This window comes from Gopherus evgoodei, chromosome 4 (assembly GCF_007399415.2).
Source record: "Gopherus evgoodei ecotype Sinaloan lineage chromosome 4, rGopEvg1_v1.p, whole genome shotgun sequence".
NCBI lineage: Eukaryota > Metazoa > Chordata > Testudines > Testudinidae > Gopherus > Gopherus evgoodei.
The window spans coordinates 126,797,076-126,821,169 of NC_044325.1; the positions used below are offsets into that span (position 1 = coordinate 126,797,076).

The following is a 24,094-nucleotide window of genomic DNA, read 5'->3' on the forward strand; positions in this document are numbered from 1 at the left end:
TAAAAACAGCAAGTTTCAGAATTTGATATGATCACAGTTTTCTAACACCACATTTCATTTCTACCCCATTAAATATTTTTCCTGAGTTTTGCCCACAACATGAGAAAGCATCTCTACATCACTGACATTAGAGATAGAAAAGACCTAAGTGATCTTTTCCTATGCTCTACATAACTCCCCTGTAGGATTGTTCACTAGAATATATGTTCCTGTGGAATCTAACGTTGAGTGATTCAGTGGTGTTCCCACCAGCTCTGTCCACAGCCTGATATCTTGCCTAAAGTTGGCTGTGATCAGCCTCACTAAATAATTCCCAATCATTAGAGCTGGTTGGAAACCAGTTCTGTGCCCACCCAATTTATTTTATGATTAAAAAATAAATAAAAATATTTTGGCCAAAAACTGAAATAATTCAGTGAGAAAATGCCACTGCGGCTCCTCATGGGACATGTAGTGCATCATGCCCTTGCTCTCCTCTGAGAAGATTGTGTAGTACTGAACATTGTTCTGGGCATGACAGTCAACCATAGTCCATGAAAGGTATTTCTGTGAGAATCTGTATTGTGTGAAAACCCAATTTTTTATTCAATGGCTGAACTGGAAAATTTTTTGAAAAAAAAATTGTTTTGGGTCAACCCAAAACTCTAACCGAAAAAGTCAAAAATGTTTGCTGCTGGTTGAACAAAATATTTTGGTCAACCCAAAATAAAATGTTTCATTTTATTTGAGATTTTTTGAAACCTTTAAAAATTAAATAAAATTGAAATAAAATACAAAACTGAGTCATGGAGTGGCCAGTATTAATTTTTAGAATCCTTGCAGGTCCTCACCTTTTGTACTCAAAGTGCCAGAGTGGGGATTCAGCCTTGACATACTCATAGACAGTGATCAAGTCACCCCTTTACCTTCTCTTCTTTTCAAAGGAACCTTTTGCAGACAGCACCTACATACGTCTGTGTTTGGGGTTATTCCCCTTCTAGCTGGAAACAGCTCTGCCATTCTCTAGCTCTGGCTGGGAGATGAGGGGAATGCCCATGAGGCCTGTGTCCCCTGTGTCCTGCCCTATATCTTAGTGCCTCTGCCAGATTCTAAAGGAAGAAAGTGTGTAAAAGGAGTTGGGGCCCGACCCAAGCAAATTAGTGCTAGTTGTAATAGTAGTTTTTGTGATGTCTGATATGGGTGAAGGGAGACCGTCTGCTCCACATGTGTATGGTGAGAGTTACACGTGGATATGCACATGCACACTCAAACACCCACCCACACACCCCACATCTATATGCTACATGTACACACAGGCACACGTGCTATATGCACACACATGCCACATGCATCTGAGAGCAAAGGCTTTAAAACAACCCACCCGGGATCCATTTTGAAGCTTTATTGAAGAAGTGGCCAGGTGAAACATTCAGGGCCAAAGCCACTGGGGGCTGGATAGTGCTGGTGAGTCATATTATTTCATTGCGTAATGTGAATTCAACAAATGGTGCAGAGCCAGGGGGAAGCTGATTGAAACGAGTTCTCTCTCTGATGAGTGATGGAGCTGGGTTCTAGAACTGCACTCAGAAAATGGAATGAGATCTATCATGCAGGACAGGATTGAGTTTTACATCTCAGAGGAGCTGCTGCTGGAGCCATCTCTCGTAGGAGTTCTTTATGAGGGCCCTGGCTCAGTTTCTTCTTTGGGGTCATAAGCCACATTGGTGTAAGGTGGTGGAGGGGCCACTGGTGCAGAAGGAACCCCAAAGTCTGCATTGGCAATATATGGCATGAACAACATGGCCTGCAAAACAAAAGAGATAAGTCCTCACACCCTCAAAACCATCACCTTCCTCACCTTTCCATTCTCACTCCACCATCTTCTTCACATTCTTTGTCACCGTCACTTTTCTCAGTCCTCCATGCTTACCCCATCACCTTCCTCATTCTTCCATTCCCTTTCATCAACACATTTTTCAGCACTACCACCACCATCTTCCTCATCCCTCTAGTTCTTATAACTGGGGCAGGTGCATCCCTGGTGTAACTCTCCTGCTGTGACTAGAATTACACCAGGGATCAATCTGTGTGATCATCACTGTCAACACCCTACTTGCTATTGGTCGGATTTTCCCTGTGGAGGGGCATGGGTCCCAGGTGTCACAGAACATGACCCTGGTCTCTTGATATAGTGATGACATTTTGGATACGGAAACTAGAAGTTCTCTTGGGTCCTGACTGCAGCAGGTTTCTGTGACGCACTGTAGTGGGGCACTTGCCCCACTCCTGGAGAACAGAGATTGAAAGCAGCCAAGCTAGGCTGATTGGGAAAGCAGCCACAGCTGTGGCCAGCTCAATTAGGGCCCAGCTGGCCCTGATAAGAGGGCTGTGGGCCAGGAGCTGGAGCAGTCTCTCTTTAGTGGTGGAGAGAGAAGGACCTGGCTGCCTGGGAGCAGAGTACCAGAGGCAGGGAAGTGCTGGGGAAAGGCAAGAGGAGCTGGGGAGCTCCAGCCTGGCAACTCCCCAGGCTGCAAGCCTTGTGCAAGGCCTAAGAAGGTACTGGGGCTACAGAGGTGTAGCCCAGGGATAGGCAAATGCAGCAGGTCCTACCCCATTGCCAGTGATGAGTGGCTACTACAGACTGCAGTCTGCCCCAGTGAAATGGGGCTAGATGATGACGGCAGTATCTACTGAGGCAAGGTGGGGCTAGAGAGTTGGGGGTTCCCTTGGGAAGGGAGACCCAGAGTAGGGGTACTGCGGAGGGCAGAACCCCAGGCTAAAGGGCATGGGGGTCTGGGAGGGACACAGGAGCATGAGGCAGGTGAGCCACCAGCCAGTAGAGGGCACTTCGAGCTGTACAAGAGCTAATTCCCAGGATAACCAGCAGGAGGTGCTGCACTGGAGAGTCTCACTTCGCTTCAGGCACTTAAAAGGTTAATGTGGTAGGTCTCACTATGCCACAGAGCATCCCTCCATGCTTGCTAGGTCTGCTTGAAAATTTCCTGTCAACAAGCTGATTTTCAAAGGAAAAAAAACAACAAATAAACTCCAAACTTTTATGTTTAACTCAATGAATTGTTTCATGAAAAGTATCCAGTTTCCTGGGAAAAAATAAACTTTTCATCCAAAAAGTGAATGTCCTAAAACTTAAGAATTTCAATTTGGAGATGCTGCAGTGCCTCATGGGAGATGAAGTTTGTTTGCCTGATGTCCCCATTCTTTGCTATGGATCAGGCTCACTGGCTAGACTACATTTCCCAAGATGCACCATGGCCAGGAACTCCCAGGATGCAACAACCTCCCCTCACTAAGAGAGGGACAATGTTGGAAGTTGTAGTCAGACTAAGGAGCTTGGCCTACAAAGGAGAATGGCAACATGAGGCATTCAAACTACAGCCCCCATTAGGCACCACAACAGCATTTCTACACTGAAATCTTTTGGGTTTTGTCGAAATACTTTGGTATTTGAATTTCTGCCAAAAAAAAAAAAATGTCTGGAAAATTTAGACAAAATCAGGTGGGTTTTATTTTATGAAAACGTAACACAGTTTTCAACACAGTTTGAGAAAACATTAGTTTATTAGTGTGTGAGCCTACCTACTCCCAGGTCATCAAAAGGTTAACCTCATCTCAGCTACCCCCTTTACTCTTCAAAGATGCTCAGAGGAAGGGCTAGGAGAACTGCTGTATGAGAGGCAGGCAGCCAGCCTGCCTTTGGGAAGGTCACAGTCACATCAGCTTCACAGCAGTGAGTTGTATTCCAAACAAGGAGTTTCCTGTTGCCTGGATTCATTTATTTTCCTGTCTCACTAGAAACATTGTCCCTGGAGGGAATGTCCACAGCTGTAGCTTTTGGGAGGGGCGTTTGCAGCATCACGATTCCATGGCTGGTTCTATGCTAGCCCCATCAGCTGCTATAAAACAAAGACTGGTGATGACCCCAAAGGAGTTGTCCACCTGTCAGTTACTGCTGAAGCACAAGGGACTCCCTCCATCCCTCAATACATCCCCTCCACCAAGGGAGTAAGAGCTGGCTGAGCCAGGTGGGGAATTCCATGCCGAGGTAACTCTCTGCTGGAGACATCCAGTGACTTTCAGTGGCACAAAAGGGTGGGACTGCAGCTCAGGTTCTGGCCCAGTTACAGTTTCCTGTCCCAGTTACAGTTTCCTGTCCCTATCCCAGTCCTGTCCCATCCCTGTACCCCGACCCCAGCTACCTGGTGTGGGGAGATGAAATGCAGCCCCACATAATATAAAACACTGACAATGAAAGTCAATGTGGTAGCAGTGAAAACTGGGATTTCTTCCCCCTTCCATAAAAAAAGATTCAGTAACTTGGATCATGGTGCCAGCAGCCTCATTAGGAGTCAGGGTAAAAAGGGCCAGAAAATAGGGTTATTTCCTCTGCCAAAAATGTCAACAAAAATCTATCAACCACCAAAATACTTTGATTCAACATGGAACCACAGTACCGCATGGCAGTTGTAGTTTGGGTGCCTTATACTTTCATTGTCCTGTATGAGCTGTGTTCACTGGCTGGACTATATCTCCCATGGTTTATCACTTTCCCCTTATTTGGGAGGAGAGGGGATGTGTCACAAAGGTCCCTGTCCATGGTGCATCATGGGAGATATAAGTGCTGCAAGACACAGCCCATAATAGAAAATGATAGCACATGGCAGCTGAACTACAACTGCCACCAGGCACCATAGTTCCACTTTGAGTCTAAATAGTTTATTTTTCAGTAGAGCTGTCAGTTAATAGCAGTTAACTCATGTGATTAACTAAAAAAAAGTAATCGCGATTTAAAAAATTAATAGTGATTAATCACAGTTTTAATCACGTTGTTAAACAATAATAGAATACCAATTGAAATGTATTAAATATTTTTGGCTGTTTTTCTACATTTTCAAACATATCTATTTCAATTACAACACAGAATACAAAGCATACAGTGCTCATTTTATATAATTATTATTTATTGCAAATATTTGCACTGTAAAAATGATAAACAAAAGAAATAGTATTTTTCAGTTCACCTCCTACAAGGATCTACAGTGCAATCTCTAGTGTGAAAGTGCAAATTACAAATGTAGATTTTTTTTGCTATGTAAGAACACTCAAAAACAAAATAATGTAAAACTTTGGAGCCTACAAGTCCACTCAGTCCTACTTCTTGTTCAGCCAAACGCTAAGACAAACAAGTTTGTTTATATTTACAGGAGATAATGCTACCCGTTTCTTATTTATGATGTCTCCTGAAAGTGAGAACAGGCATTTGCATGGCATTGTTGTAGGATGATATTTACATGACAGATATGCTAAGCATTCATAACCCGCTTCATGATTTGGCCACTATTCCAGAGGACGTGCTTCCATGCTGATGAGGCTCATTAAAAAAATAATGCATTAATTAAATTTGTGACTGAACTCCTTGGGGGAGAATTGCATGTCTCCTGCTCTGTGTTTTATCTGCTTTCTGCCATATATTTCATGTTATAGCAGTCTTGGATGATGACCCAGCACATGTTGTTCATTTTCACAACACTTTTACTGCAGATTTGACAAAACACAAGGTAACAATGTGAGATTTATAAAGATAGCTACAGCACTCAACACAAGATTTAAGGATCTGAAGTACCTTTCAAAATCTGAGAAGGACGAGGTAAGGAGCATCCTTTCAGAAGTCTTAAAAAAGCAACACTCCTATGCAGAAACTACAGAACCCAAACAACCAAAATAGAAAATCAACCTGCTGGTGGCATCTGACTCAGATGATGAAAATGAACATGTGTCAGTCTGCACTGCTTTTGAAGATTATCGAGCAGAACCTGTCATCAGCATGGATGCATGTCCCATGCAATGGTGGTCAAAGCGTGAAGGGACATATGAATCTTTAATGCATCTGGCACATAAATATCTTGTGACGTCAGCTACAATAGTGCCACATGAACATCTGTTCTCACTTTCAGGTGACATTGTAAACAAGAAGTGAGCAGCATTATCTCCCGCAAATGTAAACAAGCTTGTTTGTCTGAGTGACTGGCTGAACAAGAAGTAGGACTGGGTGGACTTGCAGGCTCTAAAGTTTGACATTGTTTTATTTTTGAGCGCAGTTATTTTTTATGTACATAATTCTACATTGTAAGTTCAACTTTCATGATAATCAGATTGCACTACAATACCTGTATTAAGTGAATTGAAATACAATTTATTGGTTTTTTTACAGTGTAAATATTTATAATAAAAATAAATATAAAGTGAGTACTGTACACTTTGTATTCTGCATTGTAATTGAAATCAATATATTTGAAAATGTGAAAAAATCAACAAATATTTAAATAAATGATATTCTGTTATTGTTTAACAGTGCAATTAATGCCATTAATTTTTTTAATCACTATTAATTTTTTTAATTATTTGACTGCCCCAGTTTTCAGGTGGTCAGTGTTTTGGCAAAATAGCAATATTTTCTATAGAAAGCAGGTGCTTTCTGCTAAAATTCTCATATAGTTGAAACCCCAATTTCCCATCCAAAAAATGATTTGACAAAATTTTCAACCAGGACTAAATCAGAGGCTGTCATTTCCTCCTTCACTGCCTCCCTCTTACACATTCAGGCCCTTCCCCATGGACACTCCTTCCATCAGGGAAGGCCCTTCATTCAGGCAAACATCTTCCCTTCCTTTCACCACATGTTCTGACTCATGTCTCATTTGAGAGCTGAAAGACTCACGGTGTTGGGGGTATAGCAGATGGCTCGGGATGCAAAGTATGAGGTTGAGACAGCGATGCAGAACTCCAGGATGGTCATCAAGAACAGCATGATTGTGATCCCCTTCCCAGCACTCTGGGGAGCATAAAACCACAGGGGATGCTAATTAATTTTGACTGCTAGAGGTGTAACATTGCACAGGGCTGCTGTGAGGGGCATAAAAAATCCCTCTTTTCCCACTTCTGGGGATGCAGAAGTCCAGTCCTGGTTCTTCCCTCCCCCCAGGCACAAAACCACAGGGGATTCTAATTACTTTTGACTGCTAGAGGTAACACAGGGCTGCCGTGAGGGGATGCACTGGGGAGTCCAATTCTGGAAATGCAGAAATGCAGTCCTGGTTCTTCTCTCTTCCTAGTCACACAGAACTCTCCTCATTCAAACTACTCAGCAGCCCTGGAGCCACACCACTGTCAGGAGATCATAGGATTCTGTTTTCTCATGGGTCTGCAGGGAGCTGCACCCCTGCGATGCAGCCATTTGTCAAGATGGAGGATCACAGAGCCTGGATCCAGGGAAGGCCGTGTGGCCTAGCAGATCAAATATTGGACTACAACTCGGAAGAGCTGGATTTGGTTCCGAGCTCTGCCACTAGCTTGCCTGTGACTTTGGACAAGTGGCTTCATTCCCCTGTGCCTCAGTGTCCCCATCTGTGCAAAGTGGGATTAAATAAAATAAAACAGACATTGGAATTCAGTCCTATGCCTGCTGAAATCAATGGAGTTATTATTAATTTATATGTTGATAGCAGCTGGAAACCCCACTCATGGACCAGGACCCTATTATGCTAGGTGTTGTACAAAACAGAAGAAAAACATGCCTGATATTTGACATGAGCAGGAGTTTTGACACTGGATTTATCAAGCAGAACCAAATGAGAAAGTCTGGAGCTGAATGCATGGATAGTTTCTACCCTGGGGTCAAAGGCTTGAGACAATTCCAGGCACCTGGTATTTTAAATACACCTGTTAGGGATGCTCCAGGTAGACTTAACCCTGCCTCTGTGCAGGGGGATGGACTGGACGACCTCTTGAGGTTCCTTCCAGCCTTACATTTCTATGAGTCTGGCAATTTAACAAGATATACCTCATAGTCATGCCTGTAATCTGACACATTAATAATCAGCTCTGTTAGAAAGAGAACTATCCCAATGGTTGAGAAGATGGCGCTAGTGATGTTCATTCCCAGGCTGCCTCTCACCTGAAAAAGACATGCAAAGAGTTAGGCTGTGTGTAGGCAGAGAACAGGTTTGGTTGAAGTAAGAACCAGCTCATCTATGTGTTCCGTGAATGCTCCTACACTCATATGTTTTGGGCGGAACTTAATTGCAGAGTCACTTTTTTTCTATCAGATAAAATTGTATTACAAGCCAAAAATGTAATTTTGACCTTAACGGAAGCTGAATAAGTCTGTAAAACTTTGGTTAAGCAGAGCACTAGTAATTGCTAAAAGACACATACTACAAGCATGAAAGTCCGAAAAGTAAAATTGATGACTGGAGCATTGATATCATAAGCATTGTCACCATAGAAAGACGTGTGTACTGTAACAGATACCAAAATTCTCAGAGATATGGGATGCTCACTTCAAAGTATCTGAATGATCCTGTTAAAACAAATGGGCTCCCTTACTTCCCCCTCCTCTTTACCCATTTCATTCCTCCCCATTTCTATCTCCCTCCTCTGAACTTTGCTTTTATTCTTTAGGTTAACTTAATAATTTTGCTTTAACTAATTGAATTTTGATAAACAAATTTTGTTTGTTTGTAAATTGTATAATACAAATAATTGATTTATATTTTAACCATTCATATTATATAGATATACATATACATAATTAAATGTTTCAAGTACAGCTAAGATTAAGTAGCAACTGATTAATATATTATGAGAAGTTTATATATAGTTTTTTTATTCTGTATATATATTTTGAAAAATTATAATAAAAATGTAATAAAGAAAAAATGTAAGAACCAGCCCTGAACCCTTACACTCAACTCAAACTCTGCACTTCTTTAGGAAAGTTAGATAAAAGCCTGGCTGAATCATATTATGATAACGGCTAGAGGTTCCAACTGAGATGGGTTCTTCATTGTGCTGGGTGCTGTACACACACACATATACAATCCCTTCCCCAAAGAGTTTATGATCTAAAGACGCAAGAGAGATAATGAAACATGGAAAGGTGAAGGGAGTTGCTGAAGGTTATTGGAAAAGTGAGGAATCAACTCAGCTCTACTGGCTCTCAGTTCAGCACCACTAGCTTATGCTTTGATCTTGCCACAAATCCGTACTTCAGTTGGACTGAGAATGGGGAGATGTCATGAGAACAGCATGGCCTTTCTCCAGGGTTATTTTTTCTTCATCCAAAAAAAAAGAAAAGAAAAGCCCAGTGCCTCTCCCTGGAAATACTAGAACATTCATGAACAAAAAACCTGATTCTTCTTGGGGAAATTGTAACTGGATTTGGGGCCTTTTACCTCTACGTGACCAGCTCCAACCCAGCCTAGTGACAAAAAATTGCTCCCATTTGACATTTCACAGATTACGTGAAGGGGGCTGGACGTGTCAGTCCAGTTCCTATTTGGACAAGTATCTACAAGAATTTGGACAGTGTCCTCCACTCTGATCCCCTTTTTGGCTGTAAAAGAGAGGCCAAGAACTGACTGGGTTGGACTGCTGATTTGGATGCCTTAGGAGGTGGTCCCAGCAGGCCTGGGGTGAGGTGGTTTGAGACTAATGTTGCACTGTCCATATGCAAGCTGTGCTAGGACAGGGTGGAGTTCTTGTCTGCCTCTAGCAGCTGAGACACATGAAAACCATTTAAGGTTCCCCATCTGCTAGCTTAAATAGTAGAGACTTTTCCTTCTAGTGCTGAAGGTTCCCAAGTTCTAAGCCCTGTGGCTGGTTTAACAGTCACTTACACATGCTGTGTATGTTCCAGGGTAAATAGGGAGCTTGATTTTTCTGTCTTAGGACCTCTTATAAGCACTAAATTCATTTAAAAATGCAATTTCATTGCCTATGTAATTTTGGGAGTTCAAAAAAACTGCCTGAATTTTAGGGCTTCATACAAGCCAAGCTGTCATGTAGACACAGTTAAGGGTCGTATAAAATCCCTCCTGGGTGGCTGTACGGAATCTTTACCTGTAAGGGGTTAAGAAGCTCAAATCACCTGGTTGGCACCTGACCAAAAGGACCAGTAAGAAAAGAAGATACTTTCAAATGGAGGGGAGGTTTTGTTTGTGCTCTCTTTGTTTGTTCCCTCTCTGGATGGAGAGAGAGAGACCAGGCAGGTAAAACATCTCCTGACAACATACCTGAAATGAGCATCTAAGATTACAAAAATTGTAAGTAAGACAAGGAAATGTGTTAGATTATCTTTTGTTTTAGCTTGTGAATTTTCCCTGTGCTAAGAGGTAATTTCATTCCTGTTTTGTAACTGGGAAGCAGAGTCAGAGGGGAATCCTCTGTGTTTTAAATCTTTTTATTTACCCTGTAAAGTTACCTTCCATCCTGATTTTGTAGGTGTGATTCTCTTACTTTTTTTATAAATAAAATTCTTCTTTTAAGAACCTGATTGATTTTCAGTGTCCTAAAAACCAGGGGGCTTGGTCTGTGCTCTCATTGTATATTATTCTCAAGCTTCCCCAGGAAAGGGGGTGAAGGGGCTTGGGGGGATATTTTGGGGGAATAGGGACTCCAAGTGACCTTTTTCCTGAATTTTTGTCTAAATCACTTGGTGGTGGCAGCAATACCATCCAAGGACAAGGAAAGGATGTGTGCCTTGGGGAAGTTTTTAACCTAAGATGGTAGAAATAAGCATAGGGGGCCTTTCATGCCAGTCCCCACATCTCTGTACCCTAGAGTTCTTCTTAGAGTGATTGTTCATATCCATTCCAGTTAGGTGTGCGTGCCGCGCGTGCACGTTCGTCGGAAACTTTTTACCCTAGCAACTCCAGTGGGCCGGCAGGTTGCCCCCTAGAGTGGCGCCGCAATGGCGCTTGATATATACCCCTGCCGGCTCACCTGCTCCTCAGTTCCTTCTTACCGCCGTGTCGGTCGTTGGAACTGTGGAGCGCGGCATTGCTGTCCTCCACGTCCCTAGCTCTCCTTCGTTTTATGGTTCATAGTTGTAGTTAGTAGTAAATAGTTATAAAAGTATAGTTAGTTAATTGTTTGTAAATAGTTGTAAATACTTATTAGCGGGTTTGGGCCATAGCCCTTCCCGGCACCCGGCACCGGGCCCATGCCTGGTTCACCGGGCTTCAAACAATGCTCGGCCTGTAAGAAGCCGATGCCGACCAGCGATCCCCACGACGCTTGCCTAAAGTGCCTAGGGGAATCGCACATTTCGGACAAGTGCCGCATTTGCAAGGCTTTTAAGCCTAGGACAAAAAAGGAGAGGGACCAGAGATTAAGGACTCTCCTTATGGAAGCGGCACTGAACCTGGTAACTTCGACGCAGACTGTCGCCTCTACACTGGCACCGGATTGCGCCGGCACCGGAAAGACACCCCGGCACCGTCCTTCCCCGGCACTGGGACCAGAAGCAAGGCCCTCGAAGTCTGCGACTCCATCCAGGCAGACTCGAGTGGAGCGCCCGGCACCCACCTCGGCCGCAGCACCACCAGCAGGGATCCCGTCGACTCCGGGCCCTGAGGGTCCGTCGAGTCCGGTCCCTCCTAGCTCCCCCATAAGATCTGGGGTTGAGCTATTGGTCCCATCGACGCCGGAGACTTTCGCTTCGGCACGGGACCTGATCGCTCTTACAGAGCCAACCCAGCCTCAACCTCCGATACTCCCGGTGCGGGTTGTATCCAGAGGCAAGCCGACGATGATGAGAGCGCAGTCTCAGGACTCACCCAGCCGGCACCGATAGCTGTCGAGGTCCCGACGCCGTGGACGCTCTCGCTCCCGGCGCCACTTGCAGTCCCGGCACCGCTCCCCTCGGTGGTACCGGTCTCACTCGCGGCACCGATCATCCTCCAAACAGTCCCGGTCTGGATCAAGTCACCGCTACCAGCACCGGGACTCTAGGAGCCGTTCCCGTCGGCGATCAACTCCCCGGTCGACCTCCCGGCACTGAGCTGGTGGCAGGTCCTGGTCCCGATCGGCCTCCCGGCACCGCGTCGGAGGCAGGTTCCGGTCCCGATCCCGGCACCAAGTCGGAGGCAGGTCCTGGTCCCGATCCCGGCACCAAGTCGGAGGCAGGCTCCGGTCCTGATCCCGGCACCGGTATGATTGCCGGTACCGGTCCCCGGCACCGAGAACATCTTCGGCGTCAGGACCAAGGGATCCCTACCAGCCACGTTCGGCCCCTCCATGGCCTTCCAGACAGCCGTCTGTCTCGTCACAGACAGACAGTGTATATGTGCTGGACACAGACAGACACGCGGCCCTCTTTCAGGACCCTCCTTTGCAGGACCAGGAACCGCAGCAGTGGGGATTCTGGACACCCTGGGCGTACCACCAAGCCCAGGGCCCTCAACAACTTCCTCCTCAGCTTGCGACGGCTGAGCGCAGGGCGCCGGAAGCATCGCTGTCTCGCCCCCCTCTCTCTCTGGAAGGGGAGGACAGGTCCAACCAGCAGGACCCTGAGCTCCCTCCGGAGTCAGAGGCGCGGGTTCAGACAGAGCCCCCCGTGGATGCTCTTTTGCCAGGGGTCTCCTCATCGTCCTCTCCCAATGAGGCAGTGGCAGGCACATCTTCCACCAGCCCTCCCCCACTCGACCTCAGGGCGCACCAGGACCTCCTCAGGTGCGTAGCACAGAACTTAAACCTGCAAGCTGAGGAGGTCTCCGAGATCGAAGATCCCGTGGTGAGCATCCTCTCAGCAGATGCTCCCACCAGGGTCGCCCTGCCCTTTATTAGGACTATCCAGGCCAACGCCAATACCATCTGGCAGTCGCCGGCCTCCATCCCTCCTGCTGCACGAGGCATGGAGCATAAATACATGGCTCCCTCCAGGGGTTATGAGTACCTCCATGTTCACCCGACACCGTGCTCCCTCGTAGTGCAGTCGGTGAATGAGAGGGAGCGTCACGGACAAGAGGCCCCAGCACCCAAGTCCAAGGAGGCGAGGCGTATGGACCTCCTAGGCCGCAAGGTCTATTCGGCGGGTGCCCTCCAGCTCAGGGTCTCCAACCAACAAGCCCTCCTTAGCCGCTACGCCTATAACTCCTGGGTGGCAGCAGATAAGTTTAAGGAGCTGTTGCCACAGGATGCGCATCAAGAATTTGCGGCAATTCTTGACGAGGGCAGAGGGTCGCAAGGACCTCGTTGCAGGCCTCCTTGGATGCAGCAGACTCGGCCGCTCGAACCCTCCCCTCAGGGGTTACAATGTGCCGCATCTCCTGGCTTCAGGTTTCTGGCCTTCCACCGGAGCTCCAATATACCATCCAGGACCTCCCGTTCGAAGGTCAGGGCCTGTTCTCGGAGAAGACAGACCCCAGGCTAAAAAGCCTGAAGGACAATCGGGTCATCATGCGCTCCCTAGGGATGCACACGCCCGGGACACAGCGCAGACCTTTCCGGCCGCAACAACAGCAGCAGCGCCGGCCGTATCCCCAGTTCCGCCAGCGGCAGGACCTCAATAGGCGCCGTGGCAAAAATGGCAGGCGCAGACAGTCGGGCAACCAAGGGGGACAGAACCAGGGCTCCTTCAAAGCCCCACCTGGGCCCAAACCTTCGTTTTGAAGGTGCGCCCGAGGGCACAGTACCAGTTTCCCCCATGGATCCTTCCCCCCCATTTTCCAACCGCCTTTCGTTTTTCCTCCAGGCGTGGACCCAAATAACATCCGACCACTTGGTTTTACGCACTGTGCAGATGGGATACTGTCTGCAGTTTACGTCTTACCCTCCCTCCCACCCCCCACCCTCGTCCCTCTTCAGGGACCCCTCTCACGAGCAATTCCTCCGCCAGGAGGTGCAGACGCTCCTCGACAAAGGAGCCATAAAGGCGGTTCCGGAGAACAAGAAGGGCGGGTTTTATTCCCGCTACTTTCTGATCCCCAAGGCCAAGGGAGGCCTCAGACCTATCCTCAACCTGCGGGAACTCAACAAACATATGGTGAAGTTGAAGTTCCGCATGGTATCCCTGGGGACCATTATTCCATCTCTGGATCCTGGAGACTGGTACGCCGCCCTCGACATGCAGGACGCTTACTTTCATATCGTCATATTGCCGCAACACAGACGTTTCCTTCGGTTCGTGGTCGACCGCCATCATTACCAATTTGCGGTCCTCCCGTTTGGCCTCTACACGGCCCCGAGGGTATTCACGAAATGCATGGCAGTCGTCATCGCATATCTTCAGCGCAGTCGCATTCACGTGTTCCCTTACCTCGACGACTGGCTGATTCAAGGCACATCAGAGCTGCAGGTCCGCAACCACGTCCGCAGGATCAGCGGACTCTTTGCTACCTTGGGCCTCATTATCAACGTGGACAAGTCCACTCTGCTCCCCACGCAGAGGAAAGAGTTCATCGGGGCCGTTCTGGACTCCACCTTGGCCAGGGCCCTTCTGCCGTTGCCCAGGTTCCAGTCACTGTCGGCCATCATTCAATGCTTGCAGGTGGCCCTCCTGACCTCTATAAGGACATGCCTAACCCTCTTAGGTCACATGGCGGCCTGCACATTTGTGACAGGTTATGCGCGGCTCCGCATGAGGGCCCTCCAATCTTGGCTCATCACGCAGTACCGGCCGACCAGACATTCGCTGGACACAGTTATCACCATCCCCCAGGGAGTACTGGATTCCCTCCAGTGGTGGCTAGACCAGTCCGTCGTGTGTGCGGGGCTCCCGTTTCATCCGCCCCAACCCTCGGTATCCCTAACAACGGATGCCTCAGACCTGGGCTGGGGGGCCCACCTCGGAACACTGAGGACACAGAGTCTGTGGTCCCCTCAGGAAGTTGACCTCCACATCAACATACGGGAGTTGAGATCGGTCCGTCTTGCTTGTCAAGCGTTCTCCCATCAGCTTCGAGGTCGCTGTGTCGCGGTATTCACCGACAACACGACGACCATGTACTATATCAACAAGCAGGGCAGCACGAGATCCTCTCCCCTATGTCAGGAGGCGATGCGGCTCTGGGACTTTTGTATAGCCCACTCCATTCACCTCACTGCTTCCTTCCTCCCCAGAGTACGGAACACACTGGCAGACCGCCTGAGCAGATCCTTCCTCTCACACGAGTGGTCCCTTCGCCCAGACGTCGCCCTCTCACTCTTCCAGAGGTGGGGTTGTCCCCGGGTGGACCTCTTCGCGTCCAGGGGGAACAGGAAATGCCAGGCGTTCTGCTCCTTTCAGGGCCGGGAGCCCGGGTCGGTAGCGGACGCCTTCCTTATCCCGTGGACGGCCCACTTGTTCTACGCATTCCCTCCATTCCCGCTGGTCCACAAGGTCCTTCTGAAGGTGTGCAGGGACAGGGCCCACGTGATTATGATAGCTCCAGCGTGGCCCAGGCAACATTGGTACCCCATGTTGCTGGACCTGGCCATAGCCGACCCAGTCCCCCTGCCCCTTCACCTGGACCTGATCACCCAGGACCACGGCAGGCTCTGTCACCCGGACCTCCAGTCGCTGCACCTCATGGCGTGGCTCCTGTGTGGCTGACCAGGTCCGAATTACACTGCTCTACCCCGGTACATGAAGTACTCCTGGGCAGCAGGAAGCCTTCCACCAGAGCGACGTACTCGGCCAAGTGGAAGCGTTTCTCCTATTGGTGCACGGAGAGGGGTTTCCTCCCTATGGAGGTTTCTGTCACCAATATTTTAGACTACATCTGGTCCCTCAAGCAACAGGGCCTGGCGATATCGTCCCTTCGGGTTCACCTGGCGGCTATCTCCACCTTTCATCCGGGTGGGGACGGCCGCTCGGTTTTCTCTCACCCGACGGTGACTAGATTCCTAAAGGGACTAGAACGTCTCTACCCCCAGGTCCGACCCCCTGCCCCTACCTGGGATCTCAACCTGGTTCTGGCTCGGCTCATGGGCCCTCCTTTTGAGCCGTTAGCAACTTGCTCCCTGCTCTATCTCTCCTGGAAGACTGCCTTTCTAGTGGCCATCACCTCAGCTAGACGGGTGTCGGAACTCCGGGCCCTCACGGAAGATCACCCGTATACGGTCTTCCATAAAGACAAGGTGAAGCTGAGACCGCACCCTGCCTTTCTCTCCAAGGTGGTCTCAGCCTTTCACGTCAACCAGGAGATCTTCCTCCCCGTCTTTTTCCCGAAGCCTCATTCGTCACGCAGGGAGCAACAACTCCACTCGCTTGATGTCCGTCGGGCTCTCGCGTTTTATATGAAGAGGACCAAACCGTTCCACAAATCCCCCCAGCTTTTCGTGGAAGTAGCAGACCGAATCAAGGGGCTTCCCATTTCCTCACAGAGGATATCCTCGTGGGTAACGTCCTGTATCAGGACCTGCTATGACTTGGCTCACATCCCTACGGGCCGTGTGACTGCACACTCTACCGGGGCGCAGGCATCATCGCTGGCTTTCCTCGCCCGCGTGCCCATCCAAGAGATCTGTCGGGCAGTGACCTGGTCATCGGTCCACACCTTCGCTTCCCACTATGCCCTGGTCCAGCAGTCCAGAGATGACGCGGCTTTTGGCTCTGCAGTGCTCCATGCCGTGACTTCTCGCTCCGACCCCACCGCCTAGGTAAGGCTTGGGATTCACCTAACTGGAATGGATATGAACAATCACTCGAAGAAGAAAAGACGGTTACTCACCTTTGTAACTGTTGTTCTTCGAGATGTGTTGCTCATATCCATGCCACACCCGCCCTCCTTCCCCACTGTCAGAGTAGCTGGCAAGAAGGAACTGAGGAGCGAGTGGGCTGGCAGGGATATATATCGAGCGCCATGGCGGCGCCACTCTAGGGGGCAACCTGCCGGCCCACTGGAGTTGCTAGGGTAAAAAGTTTCCGATGAACGTGCACGCGCGGCGCACACACCTAACTGGAATGGATATGAGCAACACATCTCGAAGAACAACAGTTACAAAGGTGAGTAACCGTCTTTTCAGAGTTGGGAGGGAACCCTGATACAAGCCTATCACACTTTAGAAGGTCACTTATCAGAACCACAGCAATAAACCATAGCAATTGGCTATTGCAGCCCTTAGTCACTTGCAAAGCCTGCCAATATGTAGCTAATATATTTCCGGGAGTGTCTCATTGTTATCAGAGTATGGCTGATGGGGTGAATTACACAATGTGTCTTTCCACTTAGGAAAGACTGTTCCTACTATGCAGAGAAAAGAAAATAGCAGAGCTGGTTGCAATGTTCAAAATTTCATTGACATGAATGTTTTTGGGGAGGGGGAATGGTGAAAAAATTTCTGCAACATTTTTCATTTATTCCTCTTCTTTTGATCTGCTGTAGGTCTCACTTCAGGAAAGCACTTAAACATGTGCTTAATTTTAGCACATCCTAAAGTCTCACAGATACTTAGTGCTCTGCTCCATAGGGGCCTCACTGGAAGTCCCTTTCTCTTTACTATTTTGAATATATTTCTGGCTACTTTAATTCTTCTAAATTTCCACTTTTTTTGCAGACTCCCTGGACCCTTTGTCTTTCTTTTGTTCCCTGGTAGCCTGGCTCACTTTTCAGCAGCTCTTTGCAGCTCTACTTTCTTAGGCCTGGTCTACACTACGCGTTTAAACCAATTTTAGCAGCATTAAACCAATTTAACGCTGCACCCGTCCACACAACGAGGCCCTTTAAATCGATATAAAGGGCTCTTTAAACCAGTTTCTATACTCCTCCTCGACGAGAGGAGTAGCGCTGAAATCGGTATTACCATATCGGATTAGGGTTAGTGTGGCCACAAATCGACGGTATTGGCCTCTGGGCAGTATCCCACTGTGCAGCATTGTGACCGCTCTGGACAGCAATCTGAACTCAGATGCAGTGGCCAGGTAGACAGGAAAAGCCCCGCAAACTTTTGAATTTCATTTCCTGTTTGCCCAGCATGGAGCTCTGATCAGCACAGGTGGCGATGCAGTCCGAAATCCAAAAAGAGCTCCAGCATGGACCATAAGGTTGATACTGGATCTGACTGCTGTATGGGGAGACAAATCTGTTCTATCAGAGCTCCATTACAGAAGACGAAATGCCAAAACATTTGAAAAAAGTCTCCAGGCTATGATACAGAGTCCATAGCACAGTGCTGCGTGACAAGCGTAATGGAAAGCCAAAGACTCAAATGGACTCTCATGGAGGGAGGGAGGAGGTACTGAGGACTCCAGCTATCCCACAGACCCCAGCAGTCTCCGAAAAGTATTTGCATTCTTGACTGAGCTCCCAATGCCTGTAGGGTCAAACACATTGTCCGGGGTGGTTCAGGGTATAGCTCGTTAATTTACCCCCTCCCCCTTTCGTGAAAGAAAAGGGAAAAAAATCATTGCTTGACTTTTTTCAGTGTCACCCTATGTCTACTGAATGCTGCTGGTAGACGTAATGCTGTAGCAGTGAACAGCAGTATTCTCTCCTCTCCCGTCCCTGGTGGCAGATGGTACAATATGACTGCTATCTGTTGTCATCATCAGCCTGTGAGTGCTCCTGGCTGGCCTCAGGTGAGGTTGGCCAGGGGAGCCTGAGTAAAAATAGGAATGACTCCCGGTCATTCCCAGTTGATGGCACAGAATGGCTGGTAACCGTCTTCATCATAGCAACTGGGGGCTGAGCTCCATCAGCCCCCTCCCTTTCATGTGTAAAGAAAAGATTCTGTACTGCCTGGACTATCATAGCAGTGGGACGCTGGGCTCCTCTCCCCCGCACCTTTTAATGTCCTGCCTGGACTATCATAGCAGCTGGAGGCTGCCTCCCACTCATTTTATGTCACTAACAAGTCAGTGTTTCTTATTCCTGCATTATTTATTACTTCATCACACAAATAGGGGGACACTGCCATGGTAGCCCAGGAGGGTTGGGGGAGCAGGGAAGCAACGGGTGGGGTTGTTGCTGGGGCACCCCCTAGAGTGGCATGTAGCTCATCATTTCTGCAGGATCTGACATGGAGTGGCTGTGTTCTCTGGTACACTTGCACCATATTCTAGGCAGGACTGACTCTATTTTTAGATACCATAAAGGAGGAATTGACTCGGGGAGTCATTCCCATTTTTGTCTTTGCGCCCCCAGCCAACCTCAGCCAGGGGCACCCATGACAGCAGCAGACAGTACAGAACAACTGATAACCATCATCTTAGTACCAATTTACAATGGCATTGCAGACAGTACAGAACAACTGATAACCATCTCTGCTATCTTGCAAAGGCAAATGAATGCTGCTGTGTAGCGCTGCAGTACCGCCTCTGTTAGCAACATCTAGTAGACATACGGTGACAGTAAAAAAAGCTGAACAGGCTCCATGGTTGCCGTGCTATGGCGTCTGCCAGAGCAATCCAGGGAAAAAGGGCGCGAAATGATTGTCTGCTGTTGCTTTCACGGAGGAAGGAATGAGTGACGACATTTACCCAGAATCACCCGCGACACTTTTTTTGCACCATCATGCATTGGGGTCTCAACCCAGAATTCCAATGGGTGGGGGAGACTGCGGGAACTATGGGATAGCTACGGGATAGCTACCCACAGTGCAACGCTCCAGAAATCGACGCTAGCCTCGGACCATGGACGCACACCACCGAATTAATGTGCTTAGTGTGGCCGCATGCACTCGACTTTACACAATCTGTTTTACAAAACCGGTTTATGTAAAATAGGAATAATCCCGTAGTGTAGACATACCCTTACTTTCTACTTTTCTTTTCTATTGGGCTCCTAATTGAGGTTTATTAGTCAATGGAAATATTGAAGGTAGCTGTTGGGCCACAAGCTGCTGCTAAAAATACTGAGGCAGACAGCAGGGAGTCATTTAAAATATCCCCTTTTCTCTTTCAGCTCCCTATTTTTCTCTTCCATCTTCCTCTCCAACACGTGTTCCAGCACAAGTTCGTTCAATAAATGATATTACTTCACCCACCTTCTCCCTTTTGAACATTCCTTTTCCATGCTCTTGATCAACAAGCTCTCTGCTCTCTCATCAGCAACTCTCTTCTTCAATAGTGCCCTGGGTGAAGCAGAGCTAACTCTGAGAATCTCCCCACCCACTCCCCCCACCCAGTTAGGAAAGGAAAGGGAACATTCTCTAGAAACTTACCAGACAGATGTTGCCACGATTCTCAGCTGCAACCGAGAGGGATCCAGAAATGACGAACTGCCCAGGAAAGAGAAAACCGTCATTCACACTTCACACTTACAAGAATGATAACTCCTCTGAGACAGGCTGTATGTGATGGAAGCAAAGGGAAAGAATGACACACTTCCCTCAGCAGGGGCAGTCATAATAATTATATCAAGTGTTGGAGAGCAGTTTCCATCTAATAATGCTGCCATCCAGGTTCATCTAAATCCAGTTAAGGTGGCACCCGTGTCATAATCCTTCCCCACAGAGTCTCCTCCTCTTCTCTTCTCCTTCTGAGTTCTTGCTCCTTTTTGACAGCTGAACTTGATCTTCTCCCCATAAACAGAGCAATGAGTGGATGGTCCTGAGAAGAGCTCAGGAAGTCACCAGGTTCCTTAATCCACCTTCCACTCAGTGCAGCTGTGCCATCCCCTGCCTATGTCTCTGCCTATGGAGATTGTATAGTACTTCCATCACCATGGTATATGAGCATCTCCACATCTCAAGCCTGACCTGCAGTACCCCCAGCTGTTCCAGTGCTGTCCTCCTCAGACTTCTAGCTGTGCTAACCTGTCTCAGTCCAGACCTGCAGTGCCCCCCTGCTGTCACCTCCACACTCTGTTTTCTATGGTGGATCAGTCACCATTTTTACTTGACAGTTGAATGGTCCCTGGTTTGGAATCTGGCAGGAGATTTGTCCTTTTTGCTGATCCACCAAGGTTTTTCCCCTCCCTCCATTCAAGGCAGACAAACCCTAATAAGGCCCAGTTCAGCCAAGGGTGTTGCAAAGGGATAGAGACCTGAGCCTTGACCTCACCTTAGTAAGCTAGAAGGGCTCAGTCAGTGACCTCACAAAGGCCTGGGCCTTGACATCAGCCAAGTAGGCAGAAGTGCTGAGCCAATGACTTCACGGATGTCTGAGTGCCAACATCAGCCCAGCAGAGAGGCTAAGGCAGGGACTTCACAGAAGCTTGGCCCTTAACACCAGCTCAACAGGACAGTTTTGGTGAACAGGGTGTGCAGATTGTCAAAATGCCAGGATACTGGACATGTAGAACAGACAAAGTTGGTAGCAGGGGTTGTGAGAGTGGCACTCAGGGTTGATAGCTGGTGGAAGGCACCTGTCTTTCAAGCGCGTGTGGGAGGGTTTTATTGGGGGACTAAGGTGGCATGTGGGGAAGGATTTTTGATGCCTAGCCTAGGGCACTGCTTGCTGCAGGACAGCAAACTAATGATCCGCTCAGCAATGGCAGGAAATGGGTCAGCACATTAGATGGGCCAATGATCTACCAAGTGACAGGAGGAAGTGTGACAGCAGACTAAGTGCCAGTTTGGATGGACTAATGTTCTACTATATTCCAGTCGAATGACATCTGCTGCAGGTTCCTGAGTGGACCACTCGCTGCCTCTTTGCCTTTGTGGGTTTCTTTTGGTAAAGAGGTACTAGGTATTTGTTACTTATCAATGACCATAGCTACAGTCTGCATTGTCTCTTGATATGTAGAACAAGTTTGAAGTAAATGGGGAAGAATCTTGAGATCTGGATTCTATATCGAGTGCTGACACAATTCAACTTCATTACCTTGGGTGACTCCACTAGCCCCTTGGTGCCTCAGGTTTCCCATCTGTAAAATGGGGAAAATAATATCTAACTCACTAGTGTTTTATTAGGTTTAGTTCACTTATGTTTAGAAAGTGCATTAAGATCCCGGAAGTGTTGTCTTGTCCTCTGTTTATCTTATGTGTATCACTATAGGCTTCATATATCAGCACAGCATTAATCATAGACAATAATTAAATATCCATGTGGCCATGCTATCATTCCATAGATGCTTCCATTTATTCTACTCACAAAAAGTCCTCCCCAGAAGGGGTACCCTCCAAGAATGGAGATGGAAACGTAGTATTCGACGAAAACTGCAGACACACCCCCAAAGCCAATGTGCATCAGCCCAGTCAGGATCTGGATGGCCTGTGGGAAGAGAATGGGGCAGCAAAAACGAGCCAATTCCTTGCCATCTTGTGAAAGAGCGGTGCACAATGTCCTGAGCAGAGCTAATCATAAATTGGAATTTCCATCCTGTGGGAAATTCTGGTCTTTTGACAGCTGTTTAATTCAAATTCTGAAAAAACTGAAACATTTCATTTCAGTTTGTCATACCAATTTAAAATATTTCATTTAGGCTTGGTTAACGCTGGACTGAGTCTGCCTGAGTGAGTGCGTTGCCTTAGGGGAATTGTAGTTGGGGTGCCTTGTGCCCCCATTCTCTTCTATGGGCTAGACTTCCTAGCTGGACTACATTTACATTTGTGGAATCATAGGACTCTCATGAGATCCCATAGAGCTTCGGTAAAAGAGAAGACTGCAGTGTAGTTTGCAATAGGGAGCCAGTCTTATAGGGAGGAATGAGGCCACCATTCGAACTTGAGGCTTTGTAGCAGCTCAGGTGGATGCAGTTTAAATGTCAAACTGAACTGAGGGGAAACATTTCAGTTCAGTTTGACAAACTGAAGTACTTTGATTTGGGAAGTCCCAACCCAAAACAAAATATTTTGTTTTTGATTTTCTCAATGGAAAATTTTGATTTTGTGGAAACTACATTTCCCACTGAAAAAATGTGGTTCCCCTAATGACCTCCTCAACAGTGACAGGAATCACACCAAAGAATGAATCAGAGAATCAAATCTGTATCAGCTTCAAAGGCTTTGCTCTCACCAACAGAAGCTGGTCCAATAAATAAAAGATATTACCTTACCTACTTTGTCTCTCTAATATCCTGAGACCAACACAGCTACAATACTGAATATAATAATGGAAGATATCAAATTTGCTGTCTGAAGCGGAAACTCCACAACAAGAAGAAAAAGGAAAAAAAAACCTGAAGAGTGACATCTACTTACTTAGCATTACTTGATATTTTCAAGACAGAAAATATCATCCACAGATGTCTCACCATCATAACCCTCTGGCCACTGCATATAAGTCCAAACATGCTGAACAGCTCTTCAGAAGAACTTCAGAAAAACTAAGGATCCATTTATTGCACCTCATATATTGCAGAAGGGAGCATCTCAAACAAGAACTCATCACATGCTCCCATACTGGAAGAAAAAACAAAACAAAAACACTAGGGAAGTTACCTGGAAATCATGCAAAAAATCCAAAACTGACAAAGAAATCTGACGACAGGCATCCAAACTAAAAACAAAATGTAGAACCAACTACACCTACTCCACAACCCCCAGAATACCACCGCTGGGAGAAATCAATGCACCAGTACCCACAACACTGATAATACACAACAGATGAACATCATCATTTTATCAAGACTATCTCTAACTGCAGCTAAATTATCTATACTCTCTAAGGGACTGAACTTCTTCCCTACCACAGAACTCGATATCATACTAACATGTAGAGAACTAGAAGAATTCTTCTGCTGACTCCACCTCAAAGAATTATTTCACAATGACACCACCACTCATAATTACTACCTCCCCATCGATAATAATTTTAAAAAAAAGAATCATCTGACTGGACACCACAGAACAGACAAAAATACACTCTTCTTGATTACATTGATTGTTTCAAAAAAGAATTGACTCTGAAATCCTCAACAACCCTAACATCCACCACAATCTCTCTACTGCCAGGAGGACAACCATACAGTCCCAGAAATCTAACCAGAGAGTGATCCAACCAAAAAACAAAGGGGTTGCCATCATAATCCTCAACTATGATGACTACATTGATGAAGCCAACTGACAACTCTCCGACACCACCTACTATGAAGAACTCAAATAAGACCCCACACCACAATTTACCCAGGAATGTAAGGATATCACCTCATCCTTCCCCAAACAGCTCCAAGAGAATCTCTACAAACTCATCTCCCACGTACCCAACCCAGGGAACTTCTACCTGCTTCCCAAGATACACAAACAATGGAACCCAAGCAGACATATCATATCTGGTCACAGCACTCTTATTGAGGAAGTATAGGGACTCATAGAAACCATCCTCAAACCACTCACCACACAAAGGGTCAGCTTCCTCCAGGATACAACCGACTTCCTCCACAAACTTCGCAATATCAACAACCTCCTTTAGAAACCACCCTTGCCAATATGGATGTCACCTCCCAATACA

General features: G+C 47.3%; 1 protein-coding gene across 2 annotated transcripts in view; it reads right to left on the bottom strand.

Moving 5' to 3' along the window:
• Positions 1-1,405: 1,405 nt before the first annotated feature.
• The window catches only part of LOC115651576 (membrane-spanning 4-domains subfamily A member 15-like), a 44,824-nt gene continuing 22,135 nt past the window's right edge, over positions 1,406-24,094 (bottom strand). The window contains exons 3-7 of one of the 2 annotated variants that reach the window (XM_030562643.1): positions 21,797-21,916; positions 19,921-19,977; positions 7,838-7,951; positions 6,716-6,829; positions 1,406-1,783 (exon numbers count right to left, since the gene is read on the bottom strand). In XM_030562643.1, coding sequence (XP_030418503.1) covers positions 1,655-1,783; positions 6,716-6,829; positions 7,838-7,951; positions 19,921-19,977; positions 21,797-21,916 — 534 coding nt within the window. In that variant the 3' untranslated portion in view covers positions 1,406-1,654. Of the gene's footprint in view, positions 1,784-3,828; positions 3,894-6,715; positions 6,830-7,837; positions 7,952-19,920; positions 19,978-21,796; positions 21,917-24,094 lie in introns of those variants that run through there. The other variant, XM_030562646.1, reaches the window with a different exon arrangement.